This window comes from Oncorhynchus mykiss, chromosome 5 (assembly GCF_057628025.1).
Source record: "Oncorhynchus mykiss isolate SJ-2025 chromosome 5, ASM5762802v1, whole genome shotgun sequence".
NCBI lineage: Eukaryota > Metazoa > Chordata > Actinopteri > Salmoniformes > Salmonidae > Oncorhynchus > Oncorhynchus mykiss.
In genome coordinates, this window is record NC_143026.1 from 4,004,165 (window position 1) to 4,024,880 (window position 20,716).

The 20,716-nt window shown below is 42.5% G+C and overlaps 1 protein-coding gene across 2 annotated transcripts in view; it reads left to right on the forward strand.

Moving 5' to 3' along the window:
- Positions 1–4,513: 4,513 nt before the first annotated feature.
- Positions 4,514–20,716, forward strand: part of LOC110513199 (netrin receptor DCC) — a 607,044-nt gene continuing 590,841 nt past the window's right edge. For both annotated transcript variants that reach the window (XM_036976621.2, XM_036976622.2), the window contains exon 1: positions 4,514–5,135. In XM_036976621.2, coding sequence (XP_036832516.2) covers positions 5,048–5,135 — 88 coding nt within the window. In that variant the 5' untranslated portion in view covers positions 4,514–5,047. The remainder of the gene's footprint in view (positions 5,136–20,716) is intronic.

Here is a 20,716-nt window from a genome sequence, read left to right on the forward strand (position 1 = left end):
AGTCCTGGACTAAAGAGTATGATTCATGGAGATGAGTCCTGGACTAAAGAGTATGATTCATGGAGATGAGTCCTGGACTAAAGAGTATGATTCATGGAGATGAGTCCTGGACTAAAGAGTATGATTCATGGAGATGAGTCCTGGACTAAAGAGTATGATTCATGGAGATGAGTCCTGGACTAAAGAGTATGATTCATTTAGATGAGTCCTGGACTAAAGAGTATGATTCATGGAGATGAGTCCTGGACTAAAGAATATGATTCATGGAGATGAGTCCTGGACTAAAGAGTATGATTCATGGAGATGAGTCCTGGACTAAAGAGTATGATTCATGGAGATGAGTCCTGGACTAAAGAGTATGATTCATGGAGATGAGTCCTGGACTAAAGAGTATGATTCATGGAGATGAGTCCTGGACTAAAGAGTATGATTCATGGAGATGAGTCCTGGACTAAAGAGTATGATTCATGGAGATGAGTCCTGGACTAAAGAGTATGATTCATGGAGATGAGTCCTGGACTAAAGAGTATGATTCATGGAGATGAGTCCTGGACTAAAGAGTATGATTCGTGGAGATGAGTCCTGGACTAAAGAGTATGATTCATGGAGATGAGTCCTGGACTAAAGAGTATGATTCATGGAGATGAGTCCTGGACTAAAGAGTATGATTCATGGAGATGAGTCCTGGACTAAAGAGTATGATTCATGGAGATGAGTCCTGGACTAAAGAGTATGATTCATGGAGATGAGTCCTGGACTAAAGAGTATGATTCATGGAGATGAGTCCTGGACTAAAGAGTATGATTCATGGAGATGAGTCCTGGACTAAAGAGTATGATTCATTTAGATGAGTCCTGGACTAAAGAGTATGATTCATGGAGATGAGTCCTGGACTAAAGAGTATGATTCATGGAGATGAGTCCTGGACTAAAGAGTATGATTCATGGAGATGAGTCCTGGACTAAAGAGTATGATTCATGGAGATGAGTCCTGGACTAAAGAGTATGATTCATGGAGATGAGTCCTGGACTAAAGAGTATGATTCATGGAGATGAGTCCTGGACTAAAGAGTATGATTCATGGAGATGAGTCCTGGACTAAAGAGTATGATTCATGGAGATGAGTCCTGGACTAAAGAGTATGATTCGTGGAGATGAGTCCTGGACTAAAGAGTATGATTCATGGAGATGAGTCCTGGACTAAAGAGTATGATTCATGGAGATGAGTCCTGGACTAAAGAGTATGATTCATGGAGATGAGTCCTGGACTAAAGAATATGATTCATGGAGATGAGTCCTGGACTAAAGAGTATGATTCATGGAGATGAGTCCTGGACTAAAGAGTATGATTCATGGAGATGAGTCCTGGACTAAAGAATATGATTCATGGAGATGAGTCCTGGACTAAAGAGTATGATTCATTTAGATGAGTCCTGGACTAAAGAGTATGATTCATGGAGATGAGTCCTGGACTAAAGAGTATGATTCATGGAGATGAGTCCTGGACTAAAGAGTATGATTCATGGAGATGAGTCCTGGACTAAAGAGTATGATTCGTGAATCTTTTTTAGTCCAGGGCTAGGCTCAATCTGCATCTGGGAAACTGGTCCTCGGTGGTTCAGAACACTATGTGTGCGTATTCAGGAAATACCCTTAAAGGGGGATTTGCTTTAGACGTTCAAACACAGAGATGTGACTTTTGGCTTTAAAACCATAGTGCTCCTGTGTCTGTCCTCTCTGTTGAAGGGATTCATCAGGGCCAAATGGCCCCTATGTCTGTCCTGTCCTGTCTCCATGAATCATACTGTGTCTGTCCTCTCTGTTGAAGGGATTCATCAGGGCCAAATGGCCCCTATGTCTGTCCTGTCCTGTCTCCATGAATCATACCGTGTCTGTCCTCTCTGTTGAAGGGAACCATCAGGGTTATGTTCCAAATGGACCCTATTCCCTACACAGTGCACTCATGTTAGTTATTTAGCAGATGCTCTTATCCAGAGCGACTTATAGTAGTGTATTCATCTCCAGATAGCTAGGTGGACCAGTCATAGTCAGTACATTCATCTCCAGATAGCTAGGTGGACCAGTCATACTCAGTACATTCATCTCCAGATAGCTAGGTGGACCAGTCATAGCCAGTACATTCATCTCCAGATAGCTAGGTGGACCAGTCATAGTCAGTACATTCATCTTCAGATAGCTAGGTGGACCAGTCATAGTCAGTACATTCATCTCCAGATAGCTAGGTGGACCAGTCATAGTCAGTACATTCATCTCCAGATAGCTAGGTGGACCAGTCATAGTCAGTACATTCATCTCCAGATAGCTAGGTGGACCAGTCATAGTCAGTACATTCATCTCCAGATAGCTAGGTGGACCAGTCATACTCAGTACATTCATCTCCAGATAGCTAGGTGGACCAGTCATAGCCAGTACATTCATCTCCAGATAGCTAGGTGGACCAGTCATACTCAGTACATTCATCTCCAGATAGCTAGGTGGACCAGTCATAGCCAGTACATTCATCTCCAGATAGCTAGGTGGACCAGTCATAGTCAGTACATTCATCTTCAGATAGCTAGGTGGAGCAGTCATAGTCAGTACATTCATCTCCAGATAGCTAGATGGACCAGTCATAGTCAGTACATTCATCTTCAGATAGCTAGGTGGACCAGTCATAGTCAGTACATTCATCTCCAGATAGCTAGGTGGACCAGTCATAGTCAGTACATTCATCTCCAGATAGCTAGGTGGACCAGTCATAGCCAGTACATTCATCTCCAGATAGCTAGGTGGACCAGTCATAGTCAGTACATTCATCTCCAGATAGCTAGGTGGACCAGTCATAGCCAGTACATTCATCTCCAGATAGCTAGGTGGACCAGTCATAGCCAGTACATTCATCTTCAGATAGCTAGGTGGACCAGTCATAGTCAGTACATTCATCTCCAGATAGCTAGGTGGACCAGTCATAGTCAGTACATTCATCTTCAGATAGCTAGGTGGACCAGTCATAGTCAGTACATTCATCTACAGATAGCTAGGTGGGACAACCACATATCACAGGCTTAGTAGTTAGTACATGTTTCCTCAATAAAGTAGTTATCAGCAAAGTCAGCTAGAAAAAGGGAGGACCTGGAGGAGTCACCTAGAAAAGGGGAGGACCCAGAGGAGTCAGCTAGTAAAGGGGAGGACCTGGAGGAGTCAGCTAGAAAAGGGGAGGACCCAGAGGAGTCAGCTAGTAAAGGGGAGGACCTGGAGGAGTCAGCTAGAAAAGGGGAGGACCCGGGGAGTCAGCTAGAAAAGGGGAGGACCCAGAGGAGTCAGCTAGTAAAGGGGAGGACCCAGAGGAGTCAGCTAGTAAAGGGGAGGACCCAGAAGAGTCAGCTAGTAAAGGGGAGGACCCGGAGGAGTCAGTTAGTAAAGGGGAGGACCTGGAGGAGTCAGCTAGTACAGAGGAGGACCCAGAGGAGTCAGCTAGTAAAAGGGAGGACCCAGAGGAGTCAGCTAGTAAAAGGGAGGACCCAGAGGAATCAGCTAGTAAAGGGGAGGACCCAGAGGAGTCAGATAGTAGAGGGGAGGACCCAGAGGAGTCAGCTAGTAAAGGGGAGGACCCAGAAGAGTCAGCTAGTAAAGGGGAGGACCCGGAGGAGTCAGCTAGTAAAGGGGAGGACCTGGAGGAGTCAGTTAGTAAAGGGGAGGACCTGGAGGAGTCAGCTAGTACAGAGGAGGACCCAGAGGAGTCAGCTAGTAAAAGGGAGGACCCAGAGGAGTCAGCTCGTAAAAGGGAGGACCTGGGGGAGTCAGCTAGAAAAGGGAGGACCCAGAGGAGTCAGCTAGAAAAGGGGAGGACCTGGAGGAGTCAGCTAGTAAAAGGGAGGACCCAGAGGAGTCAGCTAGTAAAGGGGAGGACCTGGAGGAATCAGCTAGTAAAAGGGAGGACCCAGAGGAATCTAGGTCAGACTATTCCTCTGACCTGGTAGGTTATTTAACCCAGGTAGACTATTCCTCTGACCTGGTAGGTTATTTAACCCGGGTAGACTATTCCTCTGACCTGGTAGGTTATTTAACCCAGGTGGACTATTCCTCTGACCTGGTAGGTTATTTAACCCAGGTAGACTATTCCTTTGACCTGGTAGGTTATTTAACCCAGGTAGACTATTCCTCATGTCTCAAGACAAGATTAACCCACTAAACTCAGCAAAAAACAAGTCTGACACACATCTTCAAATAGTTTTCTCTGTCATGTTTTTATGCTTCATAATATTTAGGTAATATTGCACTCCCCTAGACTTGAATAATTGTCTCATGTGTGCATACATCTGAATGGTTCATATGCAAAACGGGACCCTCAATATTTAATTAATTCTTATCAGTCAATATGTATGTCGCTTCTGTCTCTATAGTAATACAAATGTCCACAGGCCGCAATCAGAAAAGGTTGTGAATGCCGAATTAAAGGTGGTCGCCACCACACAGGAGATGAGTGGCATTTATCGACAGTTCATAATGTGACCAGAGATGGCAGGCGAGTTCTCTCATTCCCCTCAACTGCCTGGAATCCCAATACTAGAACCCCCTCATCCCCCAGTTTATTCCATAGTTCCATCGATCCTCCAAACGTTCCAATCCGGTTCAGCGGAGTTAATATCACTCCGCTCTTTACCTCCAACCCCCAGTTAGATCAATTAATTCGCGCACCCATCTCCTCTCTCTCACGCTGGTCTCTCACAGTGAACCGCTGGACAGCTCCCGTTACTGGTGATCCGAAGCCCGCATGTCCTTTCCCAAGGGGGGTTTCTACCGCGCTACGCTTGGAGCACTGCCGCTGAAAAAAAGATGAATAACTAAACGGTTTTAGTTGTTTCTTCATAACTTGGAAACTACCACCGACGTACCTGACTGCTTTTTGTTGCTATTGTATTGGGAGATTCATTGTGCAACCGGTTCCATACGCACTGCGCTCATGAATTGATTCGTGGGTTGTGTGGTTTTTAGAAAAGGATTTTTGTGATAGTGGGACCAGTGTCGCTCAGCGGTGAATCGGAATCATGGAGGGATCATTTGGATGTTTTTGGGTGAAAAGACTTTCGGTATTTGTCTGGTTATGCTATCTCACCGGTGATTCACCATCATATGGTAAGTCTCTGAATAGCCTACCAAATATTTTAATGTCGAAACATGTAAACTACGCGGGTGTGCGTGCCCACAAAATAGATCCTGTGTAGTGTGTTGCATACAGATGTATTTAATTGGCACATTGCTGGAGGTAGGTTGCCGTTGGATGCGTATTGGTCATGGTGCTGTTGCAGAGAAGCCAACAGCTTTACGCTTGACTTTTACTCGGTTTTATTCAAATTTGGGAACCAATTCAGGCCGTTTAAAAATGTTCCTGCAAATCTCGGTTTAGTATTTTTAATAGCCTAATTACTTCTCGTTTTATTATTTTACCTCCCTGTTGATTTGCTGATGGGCTAAAATGAAATAGCTCTGAAATGGCAATTTGTTCCTGATTGAATCTCCTGATTGAATCTCTCTCTCTCTCTCTCTCTCTCTCTCTCTCTCTCCTCTCTCTCTCTCTCTCTCCCTCTCTCTCTCTCTCTCTCTCTCTCTCTCTCTCTCTCTCTCTCTCTCTCTCTCTCTCTCTGTGTCGTTAGCATAATATCTCTGAACCTCTATATTTGTATTTATTCACCATTCATATTTGTGTTGCTGATTGTGTAATACTAACTATATAAGCTATTAGAGCTATTAGTAGAAGCTAGTAGAAGCTCATTGAGAGAATACAGTGTATTTCTGTCAATAGGTCACCTGCTGGAGCCCAGTAGACATGGACATCTAGATTAGGGTGATCCAGGCTGGTCTACTGCCTGTATAGTCTCTTGTACTCAACTAGCGTCATAGCCTTCATTCTACCCCCAACCTCATCCCTGCTCACACAAAACACATACATAGTCCTTATTTCTTGTCATTGTACACTAGTGCAGTGTTATTACCACGTCATGAACTGGTGGGTGGGTGCCTCTAGACTAGTACTGTAGAGACTGGTAATCTGGGGACTGGTGGGTTCCTCTAGACTAGTACTGTAGAGACTGGTAATCATCTGGGGACGGGTGGGTTCCTCTAGACTAGTACTGTAGAGACTGGTAATCTGGGGACTGTGGGGTGCCTCTAGACTAGTACTGTAGAGACTGGTAAACTGGGGACTGGTGGGTTCCTCTAGACTAGTACTGTAGAGACTGGTAATCTGGGGACGGGTGGGTTCCTCCCAGACTAGTACTGTAGAGACTGGTAATCTGGGGACTGGTGGGTGGGTGCCTCTAGACTTGTACTGTAGAGACTGGTAATCTGGGGACTGGTGGGTCCCTCTAGACTAGTACTGTAGAGACTGGTAATCTGGGGACTGGTGGGTTCCTCTAGACTAGTACTGTAGAGACTGGTAATCTGGGGACTGGTGGGTCCCTCTAGACTAGTACTGTAGAGACTGGTAATCTGGGGACTGGTGGGTTCCTCTAGACTAGTACTGTAGAGACTGGTAATCTGGGGACTGGTGGGTTCCTCTAGACTAGTACTGTAGAGACTGGTAATCTGGGGACTGGTGGGTCCCTCTAGACTAGTACTGTAGAGACTGGTAATCTGGGGACTGGTGGGTCCCTCTAGACTACTACTGTAGAGACTGGTAATCTGGGGACTGGTGGATGCCTCTAGACTAGTACTGTAGAGACTGGTAATCTGAGGACTGGTGGGTTCCTCCCAGACTGGTACTGTAGAGACTGGTAATCCGGGGACTGGTGGGTTCCTCCCAGACTGGTAATCTGGGGACTGGTGGGTTCCTACCAGACTGGTACTGTAGAGACTGGTAATCTGGGGATGTTTCTAATTGGAAATGTCATGATGAGAATATCCTCATTATTATTATCCGCACTTGGTTGGATATTGGATGTTTCAAATGAGAGAGAGAGAGAGAGAGAGAGAGAGAGAGAGAGAGAGAGAGAGAGAGAGAGAGAGAGAGAGAGAGAGAGAGAGAGAGAGAGAGAGAGAGAGAGAGAGAGAGAGAGAGAGAGAGAGAGAGAGAGAGAGAGAGAGAGAGAGAGAGAGAGAGAGAGAGAGAGAGAGAGAGAGAGAGAGAGAGAGAGAGAGAGAGAGAGAGAGAGAGAGAGAGAGAGAGAGAGAGAGAGAGAGAGAGAGAGAGAGAGAGAGAGAGAGAGAGAGAGAGAGATTGAGATTGTAGGGGGTCGCCAGCTTTGTACTGGCAATTGCTGTTGTTGAACACAACATTAACCTACCCAATTGCATTGCAACTTTTGGCCCCTATCTACCACTGGCTTGTGATTGGTGAATCTCTTGTCTGGTGCTCAGGATGGAGTAGATATCAACTCTGTACTGCACCTTCATTACCATACCTGATTCTTGGGCCTGCAGGATGTGCTTTGTAGGGTACTCAGTCTCATACTCAGGGTGTACTTCATCTTTGCACCACTAGAGGTGCCCTACCACTTAGAAATACAGTACACGTTCCATTCTCTATACACAATTGCAACAATCTCATGTTTGCAACAATGTCATGTTTGCATAGACTGCCAGTCATTGTAGAGTTTAAATCCCTCTCTCTAGCATGCTAATAGATACCCATAGACTTCCAGTCATTGAGCTAACACTAGTTAGAATTGGCTCGTGAAACTACCTCTAACTTTCATCATATTGGACACGGAGACATACAGATGTCATCCACAAGTTTATCTGACTCTGGGGAAGTAGATAAATGGCCCCATTGCCAAAATCCCAACGTATCCTTTTAATCAAGTGCCATGAGCAGGGAGGTCATAGGCTCACAGTAAAGCTCAGGGCTTTCACAATGACCAAATGACAGTCTGTCCCTTGGCCACTTTCAGTCCCTCTAATGTTCTACTGTTTGACGTGAAGTAACCAATATGGCACCAACCAATGAGGCAGCAACCAATGAGGCAGCAACCAATGAGGCAGCAACCAATGAGGAAGCAGCCAATGAGGCAGCAACCAATGAGGCAGCAACCAATGAGGCATCAACCAATGGGGCAGGAACCAATGAGACAGCAATCAATGAGACAGCAACCAATGAGGTATCAACCAATGAGGCATCAACCAATGGGGCAGGAACCAATGAGGCACCAACCAATGGGGCAGGAACCAATGAGGCAGCAACCAATGAGACAGCAACCAATGAGGCAGCAACCAATGGGGCAGGAACCAATGAGGCAGCAACCAATGAGACAGCAACCAATGGGGCATCAACCAATGGGGCAGGAACCAATGGGGCATCAACCAATGGGGCAGGAACCAATGCGGCATCAACCAATGGGGCAGGAACCAATGGGGCAGGAACCAATGAGACAGCAACCAATGAGGCAGCAACCAATGAGACAGCAACCAATGAGGCAGCAACCAATGGGGCAGGAACCAATGAGGCAGCAACCAATGAGACAGCAACCAATGGGGCATCAACCAATGGGGCAGGAACCAATGGGGCATCAACCAATGGGGCAGGAACCAATGGGGCATCAACCAATGGGGCAGGAACCAATGGGGCAGGAACCAATGGGGCATCAACCAATGGGGCATCAACCAATGGGGCAGGAACCAATGGGGCAGGAACCAATGGGGCATCAACCAATGGGGCATCAACCAATGGGGCAGGAACCAATGTGGCATCAACCAATGGGGCAGGAACCAATGGGGCATCAACCAATGGGGCAGGAACCAATGGGGCATCAACCAATGGGGCAGGAACCAATGGGGCAGGAACCAATGAGGCAGGAACCAATGGGGCAGGAACCAATGGGGCATCAACCAATGGGGCAGGAACCAATGGGGCATCAACCAATGGGGCAGGAACCAATGGGGCATCAACCAATGGGGCAGGAACCAATGAGGCATCAACCAATGGGGCAGGAACCAATGGGGCATCAACCAATGGGGCAGGAACCAATGGGGCAGGAACCAATGGGGCATCAACCAATGGGGCAGGAACCAATGGGGCAGGAACCAATGGGGCAGGACCCAATGGGGCATCAACCAATATCCTCATTAGTTGTGTAATCAAGTCTCATCTGAGGCAGTAGGCACCAGAAAAACAGTCTAGTTTCTCCCAGCTCTGCTAAATACTGACATCCATGTCATATTGACTGACTAATCTCCTCCACGAGCTGCTGCAGTTTAATGAGTTGACCAGCCTCACTAACTCTCTGTGTTTTGTCCAGGCTCGTGCTCTGACTGTACTACAGCTAAGCTCTCTCTCTCTGTGTTTCTTTCTTTCTTTGTCTTTCTCACTCTCTCTATCTTTTTATTTTTAGTAGACGGGAGACACATCTAACTCTCTGTGCTCTGGCTCTGTACTACAGCTAAGCTTCCATCCGTCTCTCACTCTTTATCTGTCATTCTCTTAACCTCTCTGTCCCTCTCTAGCTCTCCCCCTCTCTCTCTCCCCCCCTCTTTCTCTCCACCTTCTCTTAACCTCTCTGTCCCTTTCTAGCTCTCCCCCTCTCTCTCTCCCCCTCTTTCTGTCCCCTTCTCCTTCTCTCTCTCTCTCTTTCTCTGTTTTTCTCTCTCACTTTCTCTTTATCTCTCAAGGTTTAAAAAAAGATAAAGACATGGGGTGTCCCGAGTGGTGCAGCGGTCTAAGGCACTGCATTGCAGTGTTGAGGTGTCATTACAGTCTGGGGTTCAATCCTAGGCTGTGTCACAGTCCCATAGGGTTGACACAATTGGCCCAGCGTCGTCTGGGTTAGGGGAGGGTTTGGCCGGGGGCATTCCTTGGCTCATTGCGCTGTAGCTACTCCTTGTGGCGGGCCAGGCACCTGCAAGCTGACTTCAGTTGGGCAGTGTTTCCTCTGACACAGTGGTGCGGCGGGTGTTAAGAAGCTTGGCGGGTCATGACTTGATCTCAACCGTTGGGGAGTTGTAGCGATGAGAATTGGGAGAAAAAAAGGGGTTAAAATTATAGACTTTTGAAAATGTTATATTATCAGCTATGTACAGTGTTTTAGCAATGTGAAAATGGTCGTAGTTGGAATAGCAGGGGAAGATAAATAAACACACTGTGCTATTTCACCAATGTTTCATTTGTTTTAAAAAAAAATATTTGTGGGTTTGTGTAATCTAAGGGAAATACGTATCTCTGATGTGGTCATTTGGTAGGAGGTACGGAAGTGCAGCTCAGTTTCCACCTCATTTTGTGGGCAGTGGACACAAGGACAAAAAACTGGTGGAAATGTTAAAATGTGTATTTTTCCATATATAGACACACCCTATGTGTTTTAATAAAACCAACTAAATGTAGGCTACTGAGCTTGTCTGATGCCTTACACACACTGTGATTAAATAACGAAGACACACAAATGACTCAAGAGGGAGCTAGAGATCAAGATAGACGAACCAGAAGAAAAAACCTGTTCCCAAACCTCCTCCTCCTCCTGCTGCTGCTGCTGCTGCTGCTGCTGCTGCTGCTGCTGCTGCTGCTCCTCCTGCTGCTCCTCCTGCTGCTCCTCCTGCTGCTCCTCCTGCTGCTCCTCCTGCTGCTGCTCCTCCTGCTGCTCCTCCTCCTCCTGCTGCTGCTGGCCTTCTCAGATTCTGCCGTTATGCTCCTGAAGTTGCCGGTAATAGGCTGCACCAGGGGACAGCAACCTTTTCCATTTGGAGTGCCAATTTATAATTTCTACCGATTTTGCTTGCCAGTTAGGATGTTCATTTTCATGGAACAGTTTCATTTATTTTATAATAAAGTCTTCCTATCTTAAAATCATTGTCGTGATTTATACAAATGATATCTAAATCTAAATAAGAAAAATACAAATCTGAAAGTAACTTCTATTGTAAAAACAGCCTGCAGGTAGAAAATATCCTGAATAAAAATAAATATCCTATAAATCACATTGGCTACACATGGCCTGTCTGCAAGGAACTTGGAACATTGTATTAACTAGTCACTTGGTCCAGGCACAAGCTAGCGCTAGCTAACTTGAAACATTGTATTAACTAGTCACTTGGTCCAGGCACAAGCTAGCGCTAGCTAACTTGGAACATTGTATTAACTAGTCACTTGGTCCAGGCACAAGCTAGCGCTAGCTAACTTGGAACATTGTATTAACTAGTCACTTGGTCCAGGCACAAGCTAGCGCTAGCTAACTTGGAACATTGTATTAACTATTCACTTGGTCCAGGCACAAGCTAGCGCTAGCTAACTTGAAACATTGTATGACATATTCTGGGCCCTCAGAGTTTCCTGCACTAGTGAGCTCCAGACAGACACAACTGGAGGCTATTTGCGCAAAGAATAAGAAGTAATCATTTTATGACCTTTCCATCAGATCAAACATCAAAGCATGCATCCCCCCCCCCCCCATTTCACACAGAGTGGTTATCAAAGGGGAAATAGGTGTAAATATTTTTTGAAATAGGCTACGTTGAGGAACTATTGTCATTCTCGATGGATGTATAAAAAAAAACAGACTTCGTTTACTTTGCTGTTTGAGATGAAGAAAAATAACTTTGAGAAGCTCCACATCAGTGGGGTTCGTGTTAAGACAGAAATACTATCAGATCCCCAAATGGCATGCAGGCCAGGTAGCCTAGGCTTACTTCTATGCCTAATCAGGTATGCGTCCTTATTCAACATTGACAGGAACGCTCCAAACAAAAGACAACGACTAAACTGACAAAACTCGTAAATGGAATGAAATAAACCAAAACTTGTTTCTCACAAGTGTAGCGTAGGTCGTGTACCCTGCAAACAACGTGTCCAATCAGACAATGACAACTGTAAGAATGGAATAATAATATATTAAATTATTAACAGAAATTACTGTAACCAAATAAACATATTAGATGACAAATTATGGGAATTAACGGTAAATATGCTGCTGGTGATAATGGTGTGTCATCCCTGCGGCCTCTGGATTAGTCCACTCAGACAGGCCTCCACAATGGATTAGTCCACTGAGACGGGCCTCCACAATGGATTAGTCCACTAGACAGGCCTCTACAATGGATTAGTCCACTGAGACAGGCCTCTACAATGGATTAGTCCACAGAGACGGGCCTCCACAATGGATTAGTCCACTAGACAGGCCTCTACAATGGATTAGTCCACTGAGACAGGCCTCTACAATGGATTAGTCCACAGAGACGGGCCTCCACAATGGATTAGTCCACTAGACAGGCCTCTACAATGGATTAGTCCACTGAGACAGGCCTCTACAATGGATTAGTCCACAGAGACGGGCCTCCGGATTAGTCTATTGAGACAGGCCTCCACAATGGATTAGTCCACTGAGACAGGCCTCTACAATGGATTAGTCCACAGAGACGGGCCTCCACAATGGATTAGTCCACTAGACAGGCCTCTACAATGGATTAGTCCACTGAGATAGGCCTCTACAATGGATTAGTCCAATCAGACAGGCCTCCACAATGGATTAGTCCACTGAGACAGACCTCCACAATGGATTAGTCCACTAGACAGGCCTCCACAATGGATTAGTCCACTGAGACAGGCCTCCACAATGGATTAGTCCGCTGAGACAGACCTCCACAATGGATTAGTCCACTGAGACAGGCCTCCACAATGGATTAGTCCACTGAGACAGGCCTCCACAATGGAATAGTCTACTGAGACAGGCCTCCACAATGGATTAGTCCACAGAGACGGGCCTCCACAATGGATTAGTCCACTAAAACGGGCCTCCGGAATGGATTAGTCCACTGAGAAACACCTCCACAATGGATTAGTCCACTAAGACGGGCCTCCGGAATAGTCCACTGAGACAGACCTCTACAATGGATTAGTCCATTGAGACAGGCCTCCACAATGGATTAGTCCACTAGACAGGCCTCTACAATGGATTAGTCCTCTAAGACGAGCCTCTACAATGGATTAGTCCACTGAGACAGGCCTCCACAATGGATTAGTCCACTGAGACAGACCTCTACAATGGATTAGTCCACGGAGACAGACGTCCACAATGGATTAGTCCACAGAGACAGGCCTACGGATTAGTCCATTGAGACAGGCCTCCACAATGGATTAGTCCACTGAGACAGGCCTCCACAATGGATTAGTCCACTGAGACAGGCCTCTACAATGGATTAGTCCACTAGACGGGCCTCCACAATGGATTAGTCCACTAGACGGGCCTCTGCAATGGATTAGTCCACTAGACAGGCCTCCGCAATGGAATAGTCTACTCAGGCCTCCACAATGGATTAGTCCACTAGACAGGCCTCTACAATGGATTAGTTCACTAGACAGGCCTCTACAATGGATTAGTCCACTAGACAGGCCTTTACAATGGATTAGTCCACTAGACAGGCCTCTACAATGGATTAGTCCACTAGACAGGCCTCTACAATGGATTAGTCCACTAGACAGGCCTCTACAATGGATTAGTCCACTAGACGGGCCTCCACAATGGATTAGTCCACTAGACGGGCCTCTGCAATGGATTAGTCCACTAGACAGGCCTCCGCAATGGAATAGTCTACTCAGGCCTCCACAATGGATTAGTCCACTAGACAGGCCTCTACAATGGATTAGTCCACTAGACAGGCCTCTACAATGGATTAGTCCACTGAGACAGGCCTCCACAATGGATTAGTCCACTAGACAGGCCTCTACAATGGATTAGTCCACTAGACAGGCCTCTACAATGGATTAGTCCACTAAGACGGGCCTCTACAATGGATTAGGCCACTGAGACAGGCCTCTACTATGGATTAGTCCACTGAGACAGACCTCTACAATGGATTAGTCCACTGAGACAGGCCTCTACAATGGATTAGTCCACTAGACAGGACTTTACAATGGATTAGTCCACTAGACAGGCCTCTACAATGGATTAGTCCACTAGACAGGCCTCTACAATGGATTAGTCCACTAGACAGGCCTCTACAATGGATTAGTCCACTAGACAGGCCTCTACAATGGATTAGTCCACTAGACAGGCCTCCACAATGGATTACTCCACTCAAATGGGCGTCAATCAAGACCTGCCATAAAAGTCTATTTTTTCACTACTGATCGACCCAAAAAAATATCGGTCGACCAACCGCCAATTGACCAGTCGACTAAAGGGGGTCAGCCCTAGTGTACACACAGCCTGTCTTGTCTTGAGAGCCAGGTCTGCCTATGGTGACCTCTCTTAATAGCAGGGTTATGCTCACTGAGTCGGTACATAGTCAACCATTTTCTTAATGTTGGGTCAGTCACAGTGGTCAGGTGATCTGTGTATTCTTTGTTTATGGACAGATAGCATTCTAATCAGTTTTTTTGGGGGGGTTGATTCTTTCCAGTGTGTCAAAAAGTTTTTGCTTTCTCATCATTTGGCTTGGTCTAATGGTGTTGCTGTCCTGGTTCTCTGTGGGGTCTGTTTTGGGGTCTGTTCTCTCTCTCTCTCTCTCTCTCTCTGTCCCATGCTCTCTTTCCCATGCTGCCTGTCATGTGTTCCTCTTTGATTCTGTCACTCATTCCTATCTCTATGGTAACTCTGATATTTTACCACTATACTGGGGGTTGGGAAGTAGGCTAATTTCCTTTGTTGTGTTAAGATCCCATTGTCCCATCTATTGTCAGCAGCAGACCACCCTGCATCCCACTGCTGGCTTGCCTCTGAAACTAAGCAGGGTTGGTCCTGGTCAGTGCCTGGTGTTGGAGGGCCAGTAGGAGGCACTTCCTGGTCAGTCCCTGGATGGGAGACCAGATGCTACTGGAAGTGGTGTTGGAGGGCCAGTAGGAGGCACTCCCTGGTCAGTCCTTGGATGGGAGACCAGATGCTGCTGGAAGTGGTGTTGGAGGGCCAGTAGGAGGTGGTCTTTCCTCTGGTCTTAAAAAATATCCTGAAAATCGTAATTATTTTGTGTACAACATGATGTAACTTAGAACAGTTTGTACGACATAAACTCACACAGTGTTTTGCAGTTTCTAAACATGGTTAATAAATCTCTTTTTTACCTAGATGTCATTTCCTGTAGGAGTACTACAAACGTTCTTGCACCTTGTTATGCCACTATTAATTATCCCAGACGTTGATATCATACTGCACATTAGCTACTGGAACTCATTAAGCTGGTCTCATTTTCATGATGTGCTACTTGGTAGAAACTCTCCTTTGCTTCCCAAGCAGTTGAATAATTGTTTTATCACGGGTGTAGTTTGATTTTAAGTTTGAAGTGTGTTAGCTGTCATGTTCACCTAGTGCAGGACCTTTCTTGCTCTTTCCCAACAATGCAGTCGTACTGTAAAGCATCCATTAAAAAGTAATGTTGAACAAAAATACATGAGAAATAAGAAATTGAGAAAGTAAGCATGCTATATACAGGGACAGTAGTTATATACAGGGACAGTTCCAGGGTCAGTAGCTATATACAGGGTCAGTAGCTATATACAGGGACAGTAGCTATATACAGGGTCAGTAGTTATATACAGGGTCAGTAGCTACAGTGGGAGAACAAGTATTTGATACACTGCTGATTTTGCAGGTTTTCCTACTTACAAAGCATGTAGAGGTCTCTAATTTTTATCATAGGTACACTTCAACTGTAAGAGACGGAATATAAAACAAAAAAAAGTAATTAATTTGCATTTTATTGAATGACTTAAGTATTTGATACATCGGTGCAGAAACCTTTGTTTGCAATTACAGAGATACGTTTCCTGTAATTCTTGACCAGGTTTGCACACACTGCAGCAGGGATTTTGGCCCACTCCTCCATACAGACCTTCTCCAGATCCTTCAGGTTTCGGGGCTGTCGCAGGGCAATACGGACTTTCAGCTCCCTCCAAAGATTTTCTATTGGGTTCAGGTTTGGAGACTGGCTAGGCCACTCCAGGACCTTGAGATGCTTCTTACGGAGCCACTCCTTAGTTGCCCTGGCTGTGTGTTTCGGGTCGTTGTTGCTGGAAGACCCAACCACGACCCATCTTCAATGCTCTTACTGAGGGAAGGAGGTTGTTGGCCAAGATCTCGCGATACATGGCCCCATCCATCCTCCCCTCAATACAGTGCAGTTGTACTGTCCCCTTTGCAGAAAAACATCCCCAAAGAAGGATGTTTCCACCTCCATGCTTCACGGTTGGGAAGATGTTCTTGGGGTTGTACTCATCCTTCTTCTTCCTCCAAACACGGCGAGTGGAGTTTAGACCAAAAAGCTCTATTTTTGTCTCATCAGACCACATGACCTTCTCCCATTCCTCCTCTGGATCATCCAAAATGGTCATTGGCAAACTTCAGGCGGGCCTGGACATGCGCTGGCTTGAGCAGGGGTACCTTGCGTGCGCTGCAGGATTTTAATCTATGACGGCATAGTGTGTTACTAATGGTTTTCTTTGAGACTGTGGTCCCAGCTCTCTTCAGGTCATTGACCAGGTCCTGCCGTGTAGTTCTGGGTTGATCCCTCACCTTCCTCATGACCATTGATGCCCCACAAGGTGAGATCTTGCATGGAGCCCCAGACCGAGGGCGATTGACCGTCATCTTTAACTTCTTCCATTTTCTAATAATTGCGCCAACAGTTGTTGCCTTCTCACCAAGCTGCTTGCCTATTGTCCTGTAGCCCATCCCAGCCCTGTGCAGGTCTACAATTTTATCCCTGATGTCCTTACACAGCTCTCTGGTCTTGGCCATTGTGGAGAGGTTGGAGTCTGTTTGATTGAGTGTGTAGACAGGTGTCTTTTATACAGGTAACGAGTTCAGACAGGTGCAGTTAATACAGGTAATGAGTGGAGAACAGGTGGGCTTCTTAAAGACAAACTAACAGGTCTGTGAGAGCCGGAATTCTTACTGGTTGATAGGTGATCAAATACCTATGTCATGCAATAAAATGCAAATTAATTACTTAAAAATCATACAATGTGATTTTCTGGATTTTTGTTGTAGATTCAGTCTCTCACAGTTGAAGTGTACCTATGATTAAAAAAATTATAGACCTCTACATGCTTTGTAAGTAGGAAAACCTGCAAAATCGGCAGTGTATCAAATACTTGTTCTCCCCACTGTATAACATACAGAACATGTCATATATAACATACAGAACATACAACATGTTGTACATAACATACAGAACATACCACATGTCATATATAACCTACAGAACATACCACATGTCATATATAACATACAGAACATACAACATGTCATATATAACCTACAGAACATACAACATGTCATATATAACATACAGAACATACAACATGTCATATATAACCTACAGAACATACAACATGTCATATATAACATACAGAACATACCACATGTCATATATAACATACAGAACATACAACATGTCATATATAACCTACAGAACATACCACATGTCATATATAACATACAGAACATACAACATGTCATATATAACATACAGAACATACAACATGTCATATATAACCTACAGAACATACAACATGTCATATATAACATACAGAACATACCACATGTCATATATAACATACAGAACATACAACATGTCATATATAACATACAGAACATACCACATGTCATATATAACATACAGAACATACAACATGTCATATATAACCTACAGAACATACAACATGTCATATATAACCTACAGAACATACCACATGTCATATATAACCTACAGAACATACAACATGTCATATATAATATACAGAACATACCACATGTCATATATAACCTACAGAACATACAACATGTCATATATAATATACAGAACATACAACATGTCATATATAACCTACAGAACATACAACATGTCATATATAATATACAGAACATACCACATGTCATATATAACCTACAGAACATACAACATGTCATATATAATATACAGAACATACCACATGTCATATATAACATACAGAACATACAACATGTCATATATAATATACAGAACATACAACATGTCATATATAACCTACAGAACATACAACATGTCATATATAACCTACAGAACATACCACATGTCATATATAACATACAGAACATACAACATGTCATATATAACCTACAGAACATACAACATGTCATATATAACCTACAGAACATACAACATGTCATATATAATATACAGAACATACCACATGTCATATATAACATACAGAACATACAACATGTCATATATAACCTACAGAACATACAACATGTCATATATAACATACAGAACATACAACATGTCATATATAACATACAGAACATACAACATGTCATATATAATATACAACATGTCATATATAACCTACAGAACATACAACATGTCATATATAATATACAGAACATACAACATGTCATATATAACCTACAGAACATACAACATGTCATATATAACATACAGAACATACAACATGTCATATATAACATACAGAACATACAACATGTTGTACATAACATACAGAACATACCACATGTCATATATAACATACAGAACATACCACATGTCTTATATAACATACAGAACATACAACATGTCTTATATAACATACAGAACATACAACATGTCATATATAACCTACAGAACATACCACATGTCATATATAACATACAGAACATACAACATGTCTTATATAACATACAGAACATACAACATGTCACATATAACCTACAGAACATACATAACGTACCACATGTAACATACAGTGCATTTTGTTAATAAATATGTAACATAACAAAATATGTCAAGGGGTCTGAATACTTTCTGATTGCACCTTATATAACAACATAATATAATGTAGCTGAATGCTGTACGTATGTTTCACGATAAACTGTTGTAAGGACATACCGTAGAAGAGTGTTATTCTCTAAAACTGCAGCTGGGAAATGTTAGGGATGGGGACAGTGGATGGGGGGGAGGCAGGGCAGAAAGCCTTGGGCATGGTGCATCACTAATCTTTATAAGTGGCTGTACATTTCATGGGGCGGTGTACAGAAGTGTGTGTGTGTGTGTGTGTGTGTGTGTGTGTGTGTGTGTGTGTGTGTGTGTGTGTGTGTGTGTGTGTGTGTGAGAGAGAGAGAGAATTTGACAGGCACTGTACAGAAGTATGAAGAAGAACGGCTGTTCTTGGGTCAGTCTTTTCCGGAGGCTCCAACAACCTGCTGTGAATATTTAAAGCTCAAAGTTAATGCTCTCCTCTGGGCTCAGATCATTTGACTGGTTCGGGAATTTGTTGGAGGATAATTATATATCTCATTCAGGATTTAGGATTTTGCATTGTTAGGAAATAGGGTCTTACAGAATTATGGAATAGTTCGGAAAATGGGAAGATTAGCGAACGTAGTTATTATCGAATCGGTCGATTAACGGCTACAATATATGTCAGCCAGATGATCCAAATATAGACTTCTTCACCTTTATATAGGTAGTTATTATATAGGAAGTTATTATATAGCTAGTTATTATATAGGTAGTTATTATATAGGAAGTTAATATATAGGAAGTTATTATATAGGAAGTTATTAAATAGGAAGTTGTTATATAGGTAGATATTATATATAAAGTTATTAAATATGAGGTAGTTATTATATAGGAAGTTAATATATAGGTAGTTATTATATATAAAGTTATTAAATATGAGGTAGTTATTATATAGGTAGTTAATATATAGGTAGTTATTATATATAAAGTTATTAAATATGAGGTAGATATTATATAGGAAGTTAATATATAGGTAGTTATTATAAATAAAGTTATTAAATATGAGGTAGTTATTATATAGGTAGTTATTATATAGGTAGTTATTATATATAAAGTTATTAAATATGAGGTAGTTATTATATAGGTAGTTAATATATAGGTAGTTATTATATATAAAGTTATTAAATATGAGGTAGTTATTATATAGGAAGTTAATATATAGGTAGTTATTATATATAAAGTTATTAAATATGAGGTAGTTATTATATAGGTAGTTATTATATATAAAGTTATTAAATATGAGGTAGATATTATATAGGAAGTTAATATATAGGTAGTTATTATATATAAAGTTATTAAATATGAGGTAGTTATTATATAGGTAGTTATTATAAATAACGTTATTAAATATGAGGTAGTTATTATATATAAAGTTATTAAATATGAGTTATTATATATAAAGTTATTAAATATGAGGTAGATATTATATAGGTAGTTATTATATATAAAGTTATTAAATATGAGGTAGTTATTATATAGGAAGTTAATATATAGGTAGTTATTATATATAAAGTTATTAAATATGAGGTAGTTATTATATAGGTAGTTATTATATAGGTAGTTATTATATATAAAGTTATTACATATGAGGTAGTTATTATATAGGTAGTTATTATATAGGAAGTTATTATATAGGTAGTTATTATATATAAAGTTATTAAATATGAGGTAGTTATTATATAGGAAGTTAATATATAGGTAGTTATTATATATAAAGTTATTAAATATGAGGTAGTTATTATATAGGTAGTTATTATATAGGTAGTTATTATATATAAAGTTATTAAATATGAGGTAGTTATTATATAGGAAGTTAATATATAGGTAGTTATTATATATAAAGTTATTAAATATGAGGTAGTTATTATATAGGTAGTTATTATATAGGTAGTTATTATATATAAAGTTATTAAATATGAGGTAGTTATTATATAGGAAGTTAATATATAGGTAGTTATTATATATAAAGTTATTAAATATGAGGTAGTTATTATATAGGTAGTTATTATATATAAAGTTATTAA